Source organism: Rhyacophila brunnea, unplaced genomic scaffold (assembly GCF_057557595.1).
Source record: "Rhyacophila brunnea isolate RB1 unplaced genomic scaffold, BYU_Rbru_1.0 scaffold_20, whole genome shotgun sequence".
NCBI classification, from domain to species: Eukaryota; Metazoa; Arthropoda; class Insecta; order Trichoptera; family Rhyacophilidae; genus Rhyacophila; species Rhyacophila brunnea.
In genome coordinates, this window is record NW_028232860.1 from 4,918,178 (window position 1) to 4,939,945 (window position 21,768).

The following is a 21,768-nucleotide window of genomic DNA, read 5'->3' on the forward strand; positions in this document are numbered from 1 at the left end:
CCACGAGTTCCTCGAAGGGCGCCGGATTGTCTCGGCCAGACCGCAGCCTCTGGGGGCCCACAGCCATGATTGAACGTTGACGTCTGCTCCCACTATAATCTGTTTGCCGCAGCATGCAACCAGAATTTTACCGAGCTGCTCGATGCATTTCAGGATGTTTACGCTGAATTTAAAGTAGGAAGAGACCACCACAATGGAGCTCCCCGATCGGTCGGAGACCTCTGCTACGGCAAAGAGTTCGCTCGACAGGTGGGCAAGGTGTAGCACCACTAGGGTAGGATTCGCAACGAAGATGCAGGCCATGGACCCCAGGCCGTGGTACATTACCCGACTCCACTGAAACCCAGGTTGGGGCCGTAGGAGTAAGGCTCCTGCACCAGGACCAAATCGATGGCCATTTCTCGAACCGTCTTGATCAACTCCGCCGTTATAGCCCTCTCTTTGCCCGCATTTAACTGACCGAACCGAATCATTGAATCGAATAATCCGTTCGGTTCCGCTCCTGTGCCATTGCGTACTTGCGCGCTGGGCAATCAGGGTCGATCGTTGTATGTTGGTGCGGCTTCTTGTACCTGGCGCAGGCCGGGCACTATCTAGGGGCCTTGATGTTAGGGCATTCATAAACAGAACATTAAATGGATGCATGTTGGATTTATGTGACAAATTATATTTCGTTAGGCATGCGTCGTTTGCACCCGCGACCCGCAATCCGTGCATTGCGTAGCCACGATCTTTCTAGAACATGCCTCAACTGAGGTATAGTCTTAACGAGGTGCGACAACATGCACTCGTTCGTTGTATTGAGCTAAATCACGCGCGACGGCTGTCTTGGAGTCACTTTTGAATAACTCTGTATAACGCGGCGCGGTAACACGCACCCGTTTGTTTTCTTGAGTTGACTGAATGTTAGTCAGTCACTTAGTCGTGTGACAATAATAAATAAAGGGATTTAAGTAGGTGGGCAATAAGGATGACGACCACCACAATCGGCCCAACCAAGACTAAGAAGATCTTGATCATTATCAATTTATTTGGATTATATTATATTATTAAAGGTTTTTAATTTTACACTTCTTTTATTAACACTTCCGGCATTTCCTTAGCCACTCACCTGTCAAGTGTGCCTCAGCGGTGTAATTGCTAGACAGCAAAAGCTTAAAAATACGAGACTCTGACGCCTAATTATATTTTGTGCCCCCGGGGCTTAAAACTTTTGTACCATGGGAACCTTTCGCACTGAAAACAGAAACGGAAATTGGACGTCGGTTAGTTAAAACAACTGGTTAATATCTGGGGCAGTAGATAAGAATGGACATTTAAATAGGTACCTAATGCTGATTGATGCCATAAAAGGATTAAAGAAAGTGTTTTCTCAGTTGTTAAACACATAAGGAATGCGTTTCGCATATCATTTTAATGGATTACTGTATTAATAACATATAGTAATTTATTTACCAACGGAATAATTGAGTCCATGACAGGTGAAGTGAGTTAAGTGCTTTTTTTTTGAACAAAAGACCTAATTAGATATTGTGATATTTTAAAACGTCGAATACAAGGTCGTATTCTTATTTATCCGGTGGGTTTTTATCCGGTACAAATCTTGCAATCAATTTTTAACTAACTTCCCAACTAGCTAGACATTTGAAACTTTTAGAATATATCAGAACACGATGCCAATGCATTATTTTTTAATACTTTTAGCGATCTTTTAGTACAATTGAATTCATTTTCAGTTAATTCTGTTTTGTATGAAAAGTTATTTCGGAAAAAATCCGTAATCCAATCTATTATTATTGGTTGCTGGGGGTCTGGGGTCCTAGCAACTAAATTATTAATATATACGTGCGTTACTATGGAAATCAATATGAATGTCTAAATGACATTTCAGTATTATTTCTATCAAGTACGAATTTTTTTGATGGTTTGAATGGTGGCCGTGTGGCTTAAGCACTGGACTATCACGCCGTGGGTCTGAGGTTCGAATCCTGAGTCTGACAAGTACACATATTGTTTTTCAATTTGGAGATACTCTGTGGAGGCCCATATGATCCCATTAGGATCCGACATGGTCAAAAAAAAAAAAAAAACGATTTTTTTTGATCGTTTAAGCTAGTCAAGTCAAATTTATATGATTCAACAGAAAATTTAAAAATGTTGTATATAATAAGTTCTTTTTATCTTGTAATTATTATATATAATATAATATTATTATCTTAAATTATCATGTCACTGAATTTAAGGGGGAGAGGCATGCCAGCAGAGAACCTAGCGGAAATATACGAAGCTTGCAATATGAGATTTTTTTTTGATAATTTACAATTTCAACTGTATTAATTAATAAATATGTATCTGAAAACATTAAAAAGATTTTTTTTTAATTTAAAAATAAACTTACAATTGTGAAAAAATGTAAAAAATGTGAATTCGTTGCAGGGTCACATCTTATTATTGCATTATATTTTATGGTCATATTTATTATTAAAATTTAGTTTATTAAGTTTTAATTTTTTGTCGTTTAGATTTTTGACTGATTCATCGTTTTAATATTTTTTATATTTATTTTAAATAACATCGATTTTTATAAAAATATAAATGTGAATAAATTGAAATCCTTTCTATTTATATCAAATTTTATTTTAGGCATGGTCATAATACTAAAGCACGATTTTAAATTTTAAAAAAATAAAAAATCTTTTTAATGTTTTCAGATACATATTTATTAATTAATACATTTGAAATTGTAAATTATCAAAAAAAATCTCAAATTGCAAGCTTCGTATTTTTCCGCTAGGTTCTCTGCTGGCGTGCCTCTCCCCCTTAAGTAAGTAAATTTAATAAACACTGGAATATCATTTTTTTTTAAATAATATAAAAATGGTAAAGTTTTACTATACTCACGAACTAAAACACATAATAAATTTTCATTGTATACGTATTACATGTAAAAAATATATTCATGCATTCGCACTATCACGTCATCAAATAAATAGGTTAAAAGTAAACAGTTATGATTTCAATGGTATCAGTAGCTCAGTATCAGTAGTTCAAATTTACATCTTTCTTTCTTGTATTATGATTGCATAATGACCTTTATTGTATTCATTTTTTACTTTTCCATCACTGTATTATTTCTGCATTATTTTATACGTTAGTTTTATATTTTAATTACTTAACACCAACTTATGTTCGATATTGATTCTATTGATTCATGTATTTTTTTTTAATATCCCAATGTGCCTTAGGCTGTCAAATATTTACAATAAAATTACTTTAAAAATGTTTGCAAGCATATTATTTGTGTTTGTTTTTCTCAAAATAAAATATTTAAAATTATATAGGTACTCGTATATTGCTTTTTTGATATTATATTATACTTTCTGACAATTATTGCAATTACCATTAAATTAAGTGAACAAGGTTTCATCTGTAAATAAAACCTTGTTCACTTATGTGAAATCACTTTTTTGAGTAAAAAGGTTCTAACTGATTATATCAAATTCAAGGTTTTCATATTTATAACATTAATTGAATCTAAATAATGTATAAATTATTACGCTTTAACATGGACATTTCTAATATTTAAATAATCAAAAATAAATTATGTTGATTGTAGGATGAAGTATAACGGTTTGAATATTTGAAGATCTTGGCATAAAAACCCATTTTCATTTTATTGCATTTCTATATTCCCTGTATATGACTACATACAACTGTGCAAAGATATACTTTTAAAAAACATCATAAGTCCCTCAAATCTGCCCTCAAAAATATGCCACTTTTCTTAAAACCGCAATAGTCCAGGCATTTTTGTGTGAAAACAGCAAAGGTCCAGTAGTTCTACACTTTTATCACCAGGCGGCGTTAGTAATGTTAGTATACATTCCATACAATTTAGTGTCCGAGCTGTCAAATTATCCTCGATTCGTTTAATTATTGCTTTTATAACGTTTTTTTATGATTGTTTTTATATTTTATCATGGATATTACTAGCATAGACATCTAAAACGTCTCGAAAGACAAAAATTAACAAAACCATGCAACGTTTTTACCAAATAACGGTGACATTCATTATTGTTCAGTTGGATGCAATAAGGAAAATTCTGGGCCCTTCATTATAAAATCTAAAGAGTCCGGTCTCCTTAAAAAGATTTTTTTAATATGAAATATAGGTTAAAACTTAGGCATTGTTCGGTAAAAATTTGTAGGCTAGTTATAATGTACAAAATAGACCAGGCTAGTAAGGGAGAAGTGCTTTGCGAACATTTCAGTTTCTCTCTAAGCTGTGGTATAGATTCAATGTAGTGAATAAAAATCAAATGCAAGTCACGATTGCATTTAAAACAACATATTATATGGTGGATTAGTTCCATTGAAAGGAGCTAAATAAAAAAATATTTTAAAATTAGCTAAATATTTACAAAACCCAATAAATGTATCGTTTAATTTGCTGATAGTGAAGGTGTCAGACGAGGCTTATCGGTTTTCTTTTTTCGTGTTAACTATCAATTTATGGTAGAAATTCATTGTGTTAATGATTTTATTTAATAAAACACATTTTTTTAGTACTTATTCCACTTTTAATAAATAAATCTGGATAGGTTTCGTCCGCCTCAGAGGGACATTTTCAACTGTTGAAAACAGTTGGCAGAAAAACAGAGGCGGACGAAACCGGTCCAGATTTATTTAATAAAAGTGGAATAAGTAGATACTAAAAAATGTGTATTATTAAATTAAATCAATAATAATAATATGAAGCTAATCAGTATTAACCCGCACATGATTAAAACATTTTTTCAAATATTTAATTCTTGATTTTTTAGAAACATTGAAGTCGTTTGTTAATAGGTAAATAATATGTCCAAACCTTATTAAAAGTTGTATTATGATTAAAAAATAACAGAAATATATATTCTTTATTTTATTTAATAAAATTATAGTTTTAGTCATACTATTTACATTTCGATCTTTTCAATTTTGCAATAAAAACAACAAATGTCCAAAAATTGTGTAAAAACAGCAAATGTCACACTCATTCTTTTTTAAATATCTATTTAACCGAAATAAATTTAATATTTTTTTTAAATTCACATAGTGCATATACGGTTTTTCTATAATTTCTCATTGTCAAATTAATAAAAAAAAATTGACAACCAAGATATTATGTTTTTACCCTCTCCTGAAAAAAAAGTGTTTTGTGACATTTGCTGTTTTTATGCCAAGATCTTCATTTGGAATACTAATTATCTCAAAACTATGCGGTGTTAGATGGAACCATATTGTTATTCTCAGGAGTTGCAATGTTGAATAGATACTAAATAAATATATATTATGAATTGAACTCCTGCCGGCTGGATGCTGCTTGGTGGTGCTCAGGAGTCTTTCATTTTCGGGTTAAAAATAAAATTTTGATGACAAAACGGAAATAAGGTTATAAAAAACAATATGGTTGCCAGTATTGGCATAATATAACTAGGTGCTTATAAAAAAATTGCATATTCAACAATAATTTTGGTTTCAAATATTTCTCATAAGCAAAATTCATATATATATATATATATATTTTTTATATTGCCTTTTAGATAGCGTAGCAATGTCAGTTTAATATTAAATTAAACAAAAAGGCAACAGAAAAAAAATATCTCATACGTGGAACAGTTGCTTGTATTTTTTTATCCAACTGAATACAGAAACCATTGCAATTTGTATGCAATCTTTTACAAAGATGTCATCCTAAAAGATGAGTTATTATATTAATAAGCAATAAAAATATCTGTTTTATTTATTCAGTTACAGGTTTTTCGGTCACTACACTGGTTGGCTTAAAAATAAGTGTAACAAAGACGAAAGTTATGTTCAACTGCTTTTCGGGCCAAAAAGAGATCCTCATCAATGGCACTCAGCTCGAAAAGGTAAAAAACTACATCTATCTGGGACAACAAGTATCTAGACCTAGACACTGCTGAATCGATGAAATGATAAAAATCTATGGAAGTACGTGGCAACGCAATTCACAGGACAGAGATAAGAGGAGTCAGCTTGTAGAGGCCTTAATCCAGCAGTAGATAGATTCAGGCTGGTGATGATGACACAATAAGGACAACGCAGGTAATTTTTATTAAATAGAAACAATGAAGATAATAAGACTTATAATGGAAATAAGTTGACATTCTACAGAAGAATTTTTATCCATAATTTAGCCATTTGAACTAAATTCCAGTACACCAGGCACAAAAAATTATTATGTACCAAACAACGCTAGTAAAACTTAAATTAAGTCAATGATAATGTCCGATCTTAAGAAAAACATATTGGGCCTCATTGGAGTAAAGATTGTGTATTATATTAACAGATTTTTACGAGAAATATATGTTAGCCATTTTACCAACCCATTGGATCCTTGCACTGGATTCACAACACACTCGGTACTTACTGCTTCTTAATTATACACAAAATGCGTTAACTAATATAATAATGAAATGTCAATACCCAAATGGTTATGTTTTAATGGTTTTGTTAAACATACATTATTTTGAGAAACACTTTTGAGAAAATATATAACCAATAGAAAAAAGTAAGACACCAGGCAGGAATCGAACATGTATCTCTTGGGTTTACGCCCCGTGCGCATTGTCCTCTATGTTACTAGGTGACAAATTACTAATTACGACAAATTTTAACTATTGGTTCTTATAATAGCTGCTCATCAGCGCTTTTCCAAATCAAGCTACTTTGTTAAAATTGTCTTACGAAAGCATTAAAAAAAAGTTGTGTAGAAACATAGAATGAAATAAATCTTAATATTATTAAAATATATTAAATTTTAGCCACTCCTAGTTATAAGATCACCAAAAGTCAGTTCCGGATTAATTTCCAAAAGAACAGTAAATACAGTTGATGTTAATAGGCAATAGCTTGTGTTTTCGGAATGATCACCGAAATGCACCGACGTGATGCAGCAACAGCATGCATCCGTTTGCATCGTGTATCTTTTGTGTGCGCAGAATTCGAACGTGACTTTAAAAATAAAATAAATACGCGAAAATTCGGTATCGCAACGCTATCAATTTGTATGGCTGCACTGGGCTAATTTATGTGCAACCAACTGTGAACAATTTTGCCAGAAATATTATAAAATTTCACGAGGAGAGAACCAAGGATTTATATAATATTATTTATTTAGCAGTGGTGAGGGGTGGAGATATGCTTTTAAGATTCGATATAAATATTACACACTAAGCTTTGTCAGCTATACTTATTTGAAGGGTGCATTACAAAAAGAACATATTTCAGAACTGAACAATTTTACAGGAGAGCAAAAACCCTAATAGAATCTTTTCCTTGTGAATTATGAATTATTTTTTGTATGCGATACTACACAATATTATAATATGTGGTTATTTTTCAATGATAAATAGTAATCATTAGAACTTGGTACCTATCAGAAAAATATGTTATAGACAGCTGATGTCACTTTGACATAATTATTTATTACGTATTTGTAGAAACTATTATGTCAAATGATTTTTTTTGCTGGAATCAAAGAAATTTTAACACAATTTAACTCATGTCATGGGCTGTTTTTGAATTATTGGTAAATGAGAGCATATAGACAATATTTTTGAAAAAAAAATACATAAATCTCCGATATGAAAAAAAACCGACATATTATGTTGTTTTTGTAATCCACCTTTCATTTGTTTTTATTGCACTAATAATGCAATTTCCAGATAGTGTTAGTTACTATTTAAAATTTAATTAAACCCCGCCTAAACCAAACTATAATAGTTTCAGTATATATACTATGGACGATCCGAAAAAAATAGTACACACTTTTTCCATAATATTTATTTGTTTTCGTTGAATTAAGAATATATTTATTAAAGATGCTGTTACCTTAACTCATTTAGTGCTAACACCGCGACTGGCGCGTTTGGAGTACTTGGCTATTAGATATAATTAACGTGTTATTTAAATGTGGTAATTAAAAGGTAATTAAAAGGTCAGCAGTGATTGTGTCCTGGCTTGCCTGTTCTTCAAGCTGACGGATTCCGGCGTCCTGGAAGGTCACTAAATACTATCTATAGAGTGTATACGGCAGAGCTACGGGACGTGGAACGAAGCAAAAAGACTGGGGATTCTTGGAGGCGCCGCGTGGTATCCATATGCTCCAACTAAGGGGCGGATATGGACGAAGAAGCTCTGCCTGAATCAAACCATAATGGATAAAAAATATTCTTCAATCTATAAAATATCTAAACTTATGTATGGTTTAATGGCATAATTTTACATATTTTATGAATAAACGAATATTTTTTTACTATTATCTAATATGGCTTGTATTAGAGAGCATTTAATTGAATTTAAAAAAAACTACCTACACTACAAACTGAAACACTATCTATACACTGTAATTTTAGTTCAATTAAAATAAATACGTTTGACTGACAAAGTTTAGTGTACACTATTTATGTCGAATATTAATAGCCTTTCTGCACCCTTTGCCACTGTTATTATTAGAGTATACCTAGCATTAAAATTTTTTTCCAATAATAAGATAATTTTATTTAAAATTCAGTCATCTAGTGTTAGGAACCTAAAAAGTACAAAGTGCTTAACACTTTTTGAATGGAGATTGATTAATTATAATCCTTTTAATGTTTTTTCCATCTCAACTCTGCAGATATCCTCCATAAACCGTCTTTATTGACTACTTACTACCTTAGTTGCTGCTCTCCAGTTTCCCTATTTCACATCCTGCCCAAGTCTTCCTGTATAGAGTCAATCTATTATAATGTTGGTCTTCGTTTATGTCATTTTATGCAGAGTAAGCTACCTATCTAGTTATTATATATATTTTAGCGTTCCGACGTTTATGATAAATAATTGACAAAGGTTTTGTGATATATTATGTTGTTCGACTCATGGTTAATTTTTTCTTCCGCTAGTATCATTTGGTACAAAGATTTAACACAATATCTTGTAATCTGGCAATAATTTTATATTATTATTAATATCATACAGATAATAATAAAATTAATAAAATAATACTTAATAACTAAATATTATAATACAACTTACTATTTTAAGAAACTTGAAGCAAAGTTTTCGACTTTTTTAATTAATATCAATTGTTATTTTAAATTTTATTACTTTTTGGAAGACATATTATAATATTCTGAGTATTCACATTAAATTTTACGTAGCATTTTGATTTCCACCAATTTTAACTTTTGAACTCGTGCTTTAAGTTAGATTTTGAGGAAACCTTTTAATACTAAATATTATATATTTCCAATATTCAATAAAATATTTCACGATAAACATTTTCATATTATAATTTGTAAAAATAAATCGCTTATACTTTTAACCCGACGATGAAGGAAAATTATATTTCTTAAGAAATAACAATATTAGACTAAAACTTGTAATATATTATTTTTTATATGGAAATACTAAATTAATTAATGTTGAACTAGGTACTAAATTAACATAGCTTTAAGACAAATTTGTGTAGACTTCACGACTTGTTACAATCGTGCTAAAGTTCTTTCAAAGCGTTTGGCGTAGCTAGCTCTACAAACTGGCGTTCGAGGAAAACTACTGTTTAATAACGACACACTAATTGAGAGATAAATTTGGCAGAAATTTTGTGTAGAATTACAGATTAGGTAGAATATTGTTTACGTTTTTTGGACTGGAAACGGAAGATATAACATTTGATGATAACTTCAGTGTTGTGAACCAGAAGTTTGACACTGCATTTTTTTAATGCATTAGTTATAGATAAAATATCTGTAGGGTGAATATCCTACCATCCAGTATGACTTGGCAGGAAACCATTAATTTATAACTACAATGTATCTTGCAACATAATATTGTTAAAATTGCAAAACAAGTGATTTATATGAGTCAATCAAATTTTAACAGAAAGTTAATTTATCAAAATAATATAATAATTCAATTAATCAATAATATCGCGAATTATTAAATAATGCTGTATAGTAACGTTTTGCCCGGTGAAACTCGTAATCTATCAGAACGCATTCTCGTGATTTCATTCAATTAAATTATAATCTGTAAACTTATCTGTAATAATTAAATTAATATTTATTTGGAAGGAGAAGGATAAAACAAGGGTTCGTTTAATGCACGCAACAACCTTCTTATTATTGAAGTCAAACCAACCTACCCTCCGGTTCCTTACACCATCTCACTTCCGATATATTATCAAAGTTACTTCAAGAGCACATACTATTAAAATATATATTCCTACAAAATGCTATAAATAGCACATAAATAAACCTACATTAAATGCATCTCTACCTACCTATTTTCATCTTAAATAATTCTAGATCCTTTTAAGTTCAACATCTGTTATTTTTATCCAGCATTTTAAATTGACCTTTAGCACTTTAAAACTATTTATTTATTTAGAAGAGAAGTATTACGGCATTACAGCGATTGGCGTATGCGCCATAATACATAATAAATACAAAATTATAAAAATATTCTAATCACAAATAACAACTTATATAACAAGAAAGCAGTAAAGACAGCATGTGTTTATGTAAATATTAAAGAAACATGATAATTTATACAATTATAAATTTAACCCATTTAACAGCTCCACAAATATTATATAATATAAAAAATAAATCAACCTCATGGTGCCATCAAATAAGTTAATCGCACGCTACACAGCATGATGTCTTATATAGTTTCAACCTAAGTGATGGCGATTTTTTTTTATACACAATTTTATATTTTTATGCAGTATTTTAAATTGACCTTTATGATCTTAAAATATTGTGGGCTTACGTACTTTATCTTAAGGTACAATAAAAAAAATGTTTTTAGGTAGGTATACCAAATTATACATGAATAGAATATCAATTCCCACTTTTGTGTTATTTGTGTCATAAATACTAATTATATTATAATGTATTTAATTAAATGATTTTTTAGTATCTATATTAATAATAATTGCTTTGATGTATATTGCATCCACGGTGATTGTATTTATGTTTCAAAATTGAAAGGCTTCTCTCCATCAAAATATATATCGAGGTATGAGAATATAAATAGTTACACAGTTTTGTGTATATTATTTATTAATAGGGTAAACTGAGAAACTTAATACATTGATAAAATTAGAAATAGTTTTTTGAACATTATATTGAATGGTGGCTGTTTATTTTTAAAAATAGAAAGAAGCCTGTTTGCTTTTAACTTACTAGTATCATCATCATCATCAGCCTGAATCCATCTACTGCTGGATGAAGGCCTCTTCAAGCTGTTTCCACTTCTCTCGGTCCTGTGAATTGCGTTGCCACGTACTTCTGCAGAACTTTATCATTTCATCGATCCAGCGGCCTCTAGGTCTATCTTGCGGACGTTTTGTACTTCTTGGATACCACTGGATGACTAGATTTGTCCAATGATTGTCTTTTCTTCGAGCTTTGTGTCCAGCCCATCTCCATTTAAGGCTTTTAATAAACTCTATTACATCGCAAACCCTTGTCTGCTCCCTTATCCACTCATTCCTCTTTTTTTTCCTTTCGCGTTATGCCCAGCATGCACCTCTCCATTCCACGTTGAGCTACTCTAAGTTTCTGGATCTCTCTTTTACTAAGGGTTCATATTTTACACGCATATGTGATCACGGGAAGCACACACTGGTTGAACACTTTGCGCTTTAGGCACAGTGGAAGGTCACTTTTGAAGACATTATTCAGGCAGCCAAAAGCGCTCCAGCCTAGCTTTACTCTGCGAACAGTTTATTCAAATATAGATCCATCTATAGACACTTGTTGTCCCAGATAGATGTAGCTTTTTACCTGTTTGGGCTGAGTGCCATTGATGAGAATCTCCTTTTGGCCCGCAAAGCAGTTGAACATGACTTTCGTCTTTGTTTCATTTATTTTCAAACCTACTTTGTTGCTTACTTCAGTGAGTTCCTACATTCTGCTTTGGAGTTCTTCGGACTTACTCGTATAATAATGGTTAAATATTTATAAAAAATATCAATTTTGGACTCATGAATAGACTAGTGATTTTTTATCTATATGCTTAAAGTTTATTTATATGATTGGTAATAGAGCTGTGAACACCATCTCTCTGTGTGAAGGAAAATATATTTGGGTGGTTACCAAATCTGCACTGCAGTACTTATTGAACATCCCTTTGTGATGCTAATAAATTTCGTCCATTCCGGCGAAGTAACCATGGTTACCATACGATGTTGACAATATTACAGTAGGTAAATGGGAAATGTCTATTTCGGCAAAATAAATAAGTCTAATAAGATTTTATCTCATTTTTTATCTCTTTCTCGCATTTACTTTTCATCATCATCAGGGGCGCGACAGCCCGGTGTGGGTCCTGGCCTCCTCCAACAGCTTCCTCCACCTGTCCCTATCTAGTGTGGCCACTTTCCAATTCGGTACTCTCATAATATGGCAGTCACCGGCAGCTCCATCCAACCAGCGAATCTTTGGCCTGCCTCTTCTTCTACGCCCTATTGGATTGCTGGACATCACTCTTTTTGCTGGTTCATTGTCATTCATATGGTGCACATGACCTAGCCATCACAGTCTCCCAATCTTAATTGATTGAACTGCGCTGCAATCTTCGTACAGCCCATAGAGCTCAGCATTATATCTTCTCCTCCAATTGGTGCCGTCTCTGATCGGTCCATATATACGGCGGAGAATTTTTCTTACAAAGATGTTCAGGGCTCGTTCATATCGCAGAGTTAATTTCCAGGTTTCCGATGCGTAGATGAGCACTGGCTTTACAAATGTCTTGTCAAGAGTGCTTTTAGTTCGGCGAGATAGTATGCGGGACTTAAAATATCTTCACAGGCCAAAGTAGCATTTATTCGCAGACATGATTATTTTGTTGATTTCTTCTGTAATATCATTATGTCGAGTTACAAGAGATCCAAGGTATATGAAACTGTCGACCGTATCAAATTTACTTTTAGATTTATTTTGTTTATAATGCATCACACTCTGTTTGCAATAATGTATGATAGGTAAATAAAATCTAATGGATATCTATTAATTCTATGTATGTACTGGATAATGCTATCAATATTAAAAATAATAACATTTTAATTAGATGTAATATTCATGATTCTAGAAATAGTCGAAATATAAAGATGTCGAAGTGTATATCAACTGAAATATTTTTAGTTTAATAGGCTGGGTAACCTAAGATGACATAACAGTAACGGAAGTGTTAAGAAGAATGCACAAGTTAACGATCAGTATGACGTATAAACAATATATCTGAAACTAGGCTCACGTGCAACATAACCTTTATGATTTGACTTTGCATACCATATAGGATCAATTATTACTAGTACTGTCCGTATGGGAAGACAATTTAGGTTTAAACGATCACAAATAATTTGATAATTATTAATTATAATTAAAATTGGTACTGTTCGGTTATACCGGAGGCAGCGGAAAACGCATTTTGAAAATAGCCGATAAACTGGATTATTTGTTAGTTTGGGTTAGTTTAGGTTCGGTTAGGTTGGGTTAGGTTAGGTTAGGTTAGGTTAGGTTAGGTTAGGTTAGGTTAGGTTTGTTAGGTTAACCTAACAAATAATCCAGTTTATCGGCTATTTTCAAAATGCGTTTTCCGCTGCCTCCGGTATAACCGAACAGTACCTTAAAATTATAATAATAATTATTATTATGGATACGAGTCTCAAGTTACAACCAGTGTTATGGCATACTGATGACAATAAGGTCGAACGGAGAAAGTAGGTATGATGATTAAGCCTGGACATATTATGGCAAAATGAAAAAAAATAAATACTTATTTAAGTTATACTTCTTATGCCGCGTTTGGGATATCAGAGTGTATTTTTGGCGTGTGAGATAAAAACATAATTTATTTTTCACACGAAAAAAAATGCACTGGATTGGATTCGAACCACCAATTGTTCGGTTTTCAGCCGAACGCACTACCTTTACGCCACAGTATGATACTGCAGTCGTGACGATTATACAGTATAATATTATAGTTTAGAATTGTTCCGTTGCCTAGGCAGCGAATTTATTATTGTCAGCTATTTGCAATTCCTTACGTAAACAAACGATTATACGTCAAATTGAAATTTGATACTTTAAAAATAAAAACAACGAGAAACCATTATATAATTTAGTATTATAAGTTAAAGTGTATGGAAATAAGCCAACGGCGTTCCAATAAGCGGTCTTTTTTCTTAAGTGTGTAATTTAACAAAATAATTAAGAGCTAGTCAAAGTATCTAGTTTATCACAAGTTTTATTTTTAATTTGTTATGCCGAAGAAGTATAACTTCTAACGCGAGTACATAAGTATACGCTGATTTTTTTTGAGAAAGGTATGTATACAAAAATTGTGTACATGCATGCAATTGTGTACAAATATGCTGAGGAATATTTTGTGGCTATGGCCAGTGAAGACCTAACACAAAGACGAATAAAAACTACCCTTTTATTTTTACAACGTTTTTCTTAGGTCGTATTCTTATTTGTCCGGTGGTTGTTTGTCCGGTATAAATCTTGCAATCGATTTTTAACTAACTTTCCGACTAGCTAGACATTTGAAACTTTTAGAATATATCAGAACACGATGCCAATGCGTTTTTTTAATACTTTTAGCCTTATTTAAGTAGAATTGAATTCATTTTTAGTTAATTCTGTTTTGTATGAAAAGTTATTTTGATACCATTTTTGATTGCTAGGGGATCCTAGCAACTATATTATTAAATAATATATACGTGCGTTACTATGGAAATCAATATGAAATGACATTTCATTATTCAGTATTTTGATCGTTTAAGCTAGTCAAGTCAAGTTTATATGATTCAACAGAAAATTTAAATATATTGTATATAATAAGTTCTTTTTATCTTGTAATTTTATTGTCAATATGTCCCGCCACAAATATTCAAGTCGCTGTACGTTGCATTGCATAATGGAACATCACACAGTAATATTATTATAATCGTGATACAATAGTGTACTTGGGGTTGCATAATATAAAATGTCGGGGAGTACATGAGTCATTCCCTAAGAAGGCGTCTGACACTGTGGTGCTATTTTCCGAGAATTCTATTATGAATGCACATTGTCATGAAATAATCCAACATTTCAAAATGTAGACAAATGTTTCTGTACAAATATGACAAATTTTATTTTACAGCGACGCCTGTAAACGTTTTTAAAATTACTAAATAATTAAATATACAGTAATAATAATATTTACTAAGTTTTCAAAATGAGAATACTAAGAGATATTTTTTACCCCTACCCAAAGTCAATTATTAAAGTAATACATTATTATAAACTATTTTTTATATTCAACGAACAATTCAAAATATTTTGAGAATGTAACATTCCATATATTGAACACACATAACCCAGATATATACCCACTAGAAAACATCATATTCGAAAGAAATACGAAGCTCGACGGGATTTGAACCCGTATAACCACTGGTATCGGGCCAACCAATTATGCTACGAGCGTCCTGTATAATTGTGACAATTTAAACTAGTAGGTCATACATGAAATGCTTATAAAATTGCGTGGGAGAATTTGAATGTTTTGGGGGACAAAAACGTCATCTTGAAAATCATTTGAAGACGAAGAATAGCACAAGGATCGTACTAATTTTCTTCCGAGTTGTACAATATGTAACGTACGTATATACATACTTACGAAAGTGAAATTAAACAATTACAAGATAAAGAGAACTTTTAATATACCACGTTTTTAAATTTTCTGTTGAATCATAATAATTATAAACTTGACAATTATAAATGTATTAGTAAAAACTTTTTATTGTAGGTACTTGATAGAAATACTGAATAAATATAGAACACTGAAATGTCATTTTGACATTTCATATTGATTTTCATAGTAACGCACGTATATATGTATTAATAATTTAGTTGTTAGGATCCCCTTAGCAACCAACAATAATAACTTTCTATATAAAACAGAAATAACTGATAATGAATTCAATTCTGCTTAAAAATGGCTAAACGTATTAAAATAATGCATTGTCGTCGTGTTTTGATATATTATAAAAGTTTCAAATGTCTAGCTTGTCGGGAAGTTAGTTAAAAATCTTCAATCGTCCAATACAAATCTTGGACAAACAAGAAAAAAAATGTACTCGACACACAAGAATACGAGCTTAGTAGTAGCAGTATTGCCTATGTGCATTTTTTTTATTTGAAGGAATTCATTTTTTTCTAAATAGTTAGGTAACTATAGAATTTTGATATAGAGGCATATATTTGAAACGTTGAAGTGGGACTTGGCAGAAATAAGGTTAGAAAATACTAAACCTAGACGGGGTTTTATTCTAATATATTATAGAATGGCATTTTTTTATTAACTTATTCTCAAAATCATTGAAGATCTTTCACTAGATTTCTAGAACACTGGTCAAAGTATCTCGCAACATTGACTCGGCTCTTATCTTTCCGGAGCACTTGCATATTGCAATGCAATTCTGTTTTTATGAACCATTAAGAGAAAATTTCTTACGCTTGTGTAAAATGATTGCAACATTACGGTGAAAATTTATCGAAGTAATTTCACTTCACGAGTTATACTCTTTTATGAAACTCCTCGACACTATTTTTACCTAGGCACTGAAATCAAAGTGAGAAAAATTATATCTTCCCATTTGAGTTAACCATTCATTTTTATGTTGTCATAATATATGGTTACTGTGATATTTTTATTAGTTTTCTTTCTTTTATTATCTATACTTATCCATTTATTATTAAGAGCATTTAGAGACCACGGTGTATTTTACAGAATTCCTGCAATGTTAGCTCTGCCACATGGCATATACGTATGGTGGGTGGTATTTAGCAGCCTTACAGAGCCTTAATTATTTTTAAATTAAGTACTACCATAAATAATTAATCATGCTATTTTTTAAGTTATCCTTCTTTAGGCGCATTTGAAAAAATAGATCAGAATATATTTTTGGCGTGCGACATGTAACACATAATTTATTTTTTCACACAAAAACACACTCGATTGGATTCTAACCAACGATTGTTCGGTTGTCAGCCGAACGCACAACCATTACGTCACAGAATGATACTGCAATCGTGACGATTATACAGTACATTATTATAGTTTAAAATTGCTCCGTCGCCTAGGCAGGGAATTTATTATTGTCGGCCAATAGCAATTCTTTACGTAAACAAACGATTAAACGTCAGATTGACATTTGATACTTTAAAAATAAAAACAACGAGAAACCATTATATAATTTAGTAATATAAGTTAAAGTGTATAGAAATAAACTAACGGCGTTCCAATAAACGGTCCTTTTTCTTGAGTGTGTAATTTAACAAGATAATTAAGAGCTTGTCGAAGAAACTAGTTTGTCACAAGTTTTGTTTTTTACGCCAAAGAAGTATAACTTCTAACGCGCGTACATAAGTACACACACCGATTTCTTTATTCAATTATTAATTATTCACAAGAAATTTAACATTTCTTTTATTGAACATACATAATTTTTCAAACACTTCTAATAAAATACCAATAGATAAATCTTTTTTTTTAAAATACGAAACCCAGCAGGAATCAAACATATGTCTCTTGGGATTCGCGCCCACGTACATTGACCCCAATGCTATAGGTACCCTATCTACTTGCGATAAACTTTAACTTATGGCTCATACAATATACTCTCTAAAGCGCTTTCCAAATTGAGTTACTATTGGCAATCGGCTTTTGTATTTTAAATCAAAGTAGGTATTAATTACTTTAATTACTAATTTATTACTACTCAAGAGAAGCAGGTTCGATTCCTGCTGGGTGTAGTATTTTTTCAAAAAGATATTTTTATTATTTTTTATACATTTTCTCAGAAGTGTTTTCAAAATTATGTATGTTCAATATAAACTTGCTTAAAAATGCGATACAGCTTAAAAAGTTAGTATCCATGATACTTTTAACGGTACCCGATAATGTCTTAAAAAATTCGTGCATTTTCGATCACGTAAAATTTTGCATTATATTATTTTAGTCTATATACAGCTAAAGTTGACACGTAAACAAGAATATTACTTAAAATATGGTAATGATAGGTATTATCATATTATATCAGTTATCGTTATAGTAGCATTATTAAATGATTGGTTTTTAAATAAGTTGCTATTTATTAAACCTTAAAGAAGCTACTTACGTCAAATTACTATTTAACTAATAATGAGATTATTAAAATGTAAAATACGAGAATGTAAACATGACTCCCGATGTATTTTATAAACCTAATATTAATAATATATATATATAGGTACATGGTGGCGCTTTTTGCAGTGGACTGTATAATTTTGAAGGTGATGGTGGATCGTGGATCTAGGGGGGGGGGGGGCGATTTAACAGGATGCCAGACACTGACTTTATGATATTGATGATGGCTCCGTGATCTGGTTGCACTATCACTCGCGCGGTATTGCTTGTCTGGGTTACCCGGTGCGCAGCATTTGACGGTAGGTATACTGTATATGGATGATATTGTATGAGGTTGATGAATGATTACGATAGGTTGTATGATTGATGAACACGACGAACTGTAACAGGCTTAGTGCAATGAAGGTCGAACACATATGTTTTGAGTTAACTTTTGAATCACGCTGGAGGTAGGAAGCAACGGTAAAGTATATCAATTTGCCCACATCCGCTTGCTGCATTTCACTTGAGCTAACTTTCAAATCAGTCTGTATAACAATTTAATTAATCAATACACTGTAGTTTACCGGTAACAGGCTTACGGACCAGTTGCCTTGAGCTGACTTACGCGCGACGGCGGTTTTGAAGTAACTGAATGTTATTTGCATCACGGTATATCATGACCCGTAACTGCTGATCACTTGGTCCTGTGAAAATAATACTGGGATTTGAGGGAAATGGGAAGTAAGGATTAATGAAAATACAAATGGCCCAACCAGTACCTATACTAAAAAATAAAATTTACAACGATCATCTTTAAAAGACAAAAAAACAAGTAGTAATGGAGTGTTGCGATATTAGATGGCTTAATACTTCGACATTTGCCATCTGTCAAAATAGTAAAATGACCAGCCACCGGCAATAAACTAGCGCCTCTTGCGGGAAGCAATTGGCGTCGAAAACCTCCGCTACTTTTACATGGAGTTCTATAATAAATCGAAACCATATCGAAACAATCGTAACATTTCTCAAACAAAACTGCAGCAAGGTAATTTCAAAAATTTTTCTGCATAGCTCCGGTATCCGGTTCTAAAAAAACTGTATAAAAACCCTTTTCAAGAAGCGGGCAAGATTAACATCAAATTGGGGAGATAATGAAAGAAGAATTAATCTAGTATTCAAATTTAAAGTTATATTGAAAAAAAATTGAAGCAATCACGCTAGTTTGAATATTCATTAGTCATTAGTAATATAATAAGCTCAATGATATAATATTTTTACATAAATACAACAGATGTTGTAAGCAATACTATAAAACAGTAACTCACAATAATTATTAAGACGGTACTTCAGTGAAACGGCAAATAATTTTCAGCTATAGGTGCGACGAAATTTGACTATTAATAAGACTGGCTGGCAATCGGAGAGCGAAAGTCGAGCTGTGAACACGTCAATTTGTTTTGTGATGGCGACGGGGAAATCAATTCTTAAATCGTGTAAACATGACTAAAAAACGTTACCCCTTTACTTGACAAAGAAAACATATCAATGAATATAATATTATTATTATTAGTAATAGAACAATAAACATAACGTTAAATAGACGCATGTTGACTTTTTATGACAAAATATGTTTTTTTTCTGCACGCGTCATTTGCACAATCTTCGCGTCGCGTAGTCACGATCGTTTTAGACTATGCCCCAACTGAAGTATAGCCTTAATACGTTCAATATAATATTAGCTCTCTTAGAAAATTGAGGCCGTCGGGAAAAATTGTTTTTTAATTATTTTAATTACATAATTATTATCGTGACGTTAAATGATCATCATAAAAATCTACAAATAAAATAACATCATTTTTATCATAGTATGTCTCATTGCACAGCGAATAGACCCTAATCCTAAACTGACTATTGGGACCATAACTAAAATAAAATTTGATATAAATAAAAAGGATTTCAAGTTATACACATTTATATTTTTATAAAAATCGATGTTTTTCAAAATAAATTAAAAAAATATTAAAATTATAAATTAGTCAAAAATCTAAGCGTTAAAAAAATGAAAACTTAATAAACTAAATTTTAATAATAAATATGACCATAAATAATGTAATAATAAGATGTGACCCTGCAAAAAATTCACATTTTATTACATTTTTTTACAATAATTGTAAGTTTATCTTTGACTTAAAAAAAATATTTTTAATGTTTTCAGATACATATTTATTAATTAATATTGTTGAAATTGTAAATTATCAAAAAAAAATCTCAAATTGCAAGCTTCGTATTTTACCGCTAGGTTCTCTGTTGGCATAGGTGTGTGGCCTCAGTAGCAGGGTGGAGGCGAACACATGCTGCGCAAATGCAGGTGGCCTATCCTAGCGCATAACGATTAGGTGACCATTATATATAAATAGCATGCTATTTAAATGTGGTAATTAATAAGTAATTATTTAGTCAGCAGTCAATGTGTTTAAGTAAATCACACTATCATAGATACCACAATAAGGCTGTTTTTGATTATTAATTAATTAATTAATTAATTTTCATTAATTTTTAAATTTTTTGATAACTATAACTGGTGAAAGAGATAATATTCAGGATTATTCCAGAACATTTATTTATTACGAAAAGATATCGAGAAAGAATAATGAACCTAGAAAGAGATGTCCTAGAGATATTTTATTATCTCTGTCGTGATGACGCGGAAGAGATGAAATTATTATAACTTTTGTGTGCTCACTTGAACGGAAGCGTCCTTGAATGAATAAATATAATATAGAGAGATAATTTTCTGAATGGCATGGCGTTTTCATTCACCGAATTAGTGAAGTTGGGAATATGGAATATTTTTTATCTGACTCTTTTTACTCATTTTTTTTTTTTTTTTGATAACTTTTTTTCATTTATTTTTTTAGATTGAAAGTTTTGAAAACATTTACAAATAATTTTACCAATGATCAGAAATGCTAGTTATTTGAAAAAAATCTAGTGGTTTAATATTTTTCATATGACGCGTGTATAATTTATGTATGTTTAATAAAGAAAATCAAATCCTTAAGTCTTGTAAATACTAACTATTTATTGAATTAAAAAAATAGTATATTAAATTATTAGCAAGTGAAAAAAAAACAGAAATTTGGATTACCTTATCCTGACATCGTTTAGAAATTAGGATAATTTTAAAATCCAAAAGCCGACTTCCAAAAAACAATCACGACATTTAGCAAGCGCTTTAGTGATAATTGTAAAGTCACTAGTTGACTTTGTCGCAATTAGCTAGGACACACATAGCTTAGTGGTTAGAGCACATGAATGCGAATCTCAAGAGGCGTAAGTTTTAATCCCGCTGGGTGTCGTATTTTTTCTTCTATTTTTCGACAATGTCCAATCCTAATTGAATCATAGGCCACAGGGTGGAGGTTTGTATAAACAGATTTTGTTTTTACGAGAAATGGAGGTCAGCCACTTGCTCAACCTATTAGGACTATACTCCGACTCATACACAAATTCAAAAACAATATGTGTACTTGCCAGACCCAGGATTCG

The 21,768-nt window shown here is 31.5% G+C and overlaps 1 protein-coding gene across 1 annotated transcript in view; it reads left to right on the top strand.

Annotated features, from left to right (window-relative positions):
• Positions 1–292: 292 nt before the first annotated feature.
• LOC147071112 (uncharacterized) overlaps positions 293–21,768 on the top strand; it is a 94,954-nt gene continuing 73,478 nt past the window's right edge. Inside the window, exon 1 of the mRNA XM_085948529.1 lies at positions 293–318. Coding sequence (XP_085804655.1) covers positions 293–318 — 26 coding nt within the window. The remainder of the gene's footprint in view (positions 319–21,768) is intronic.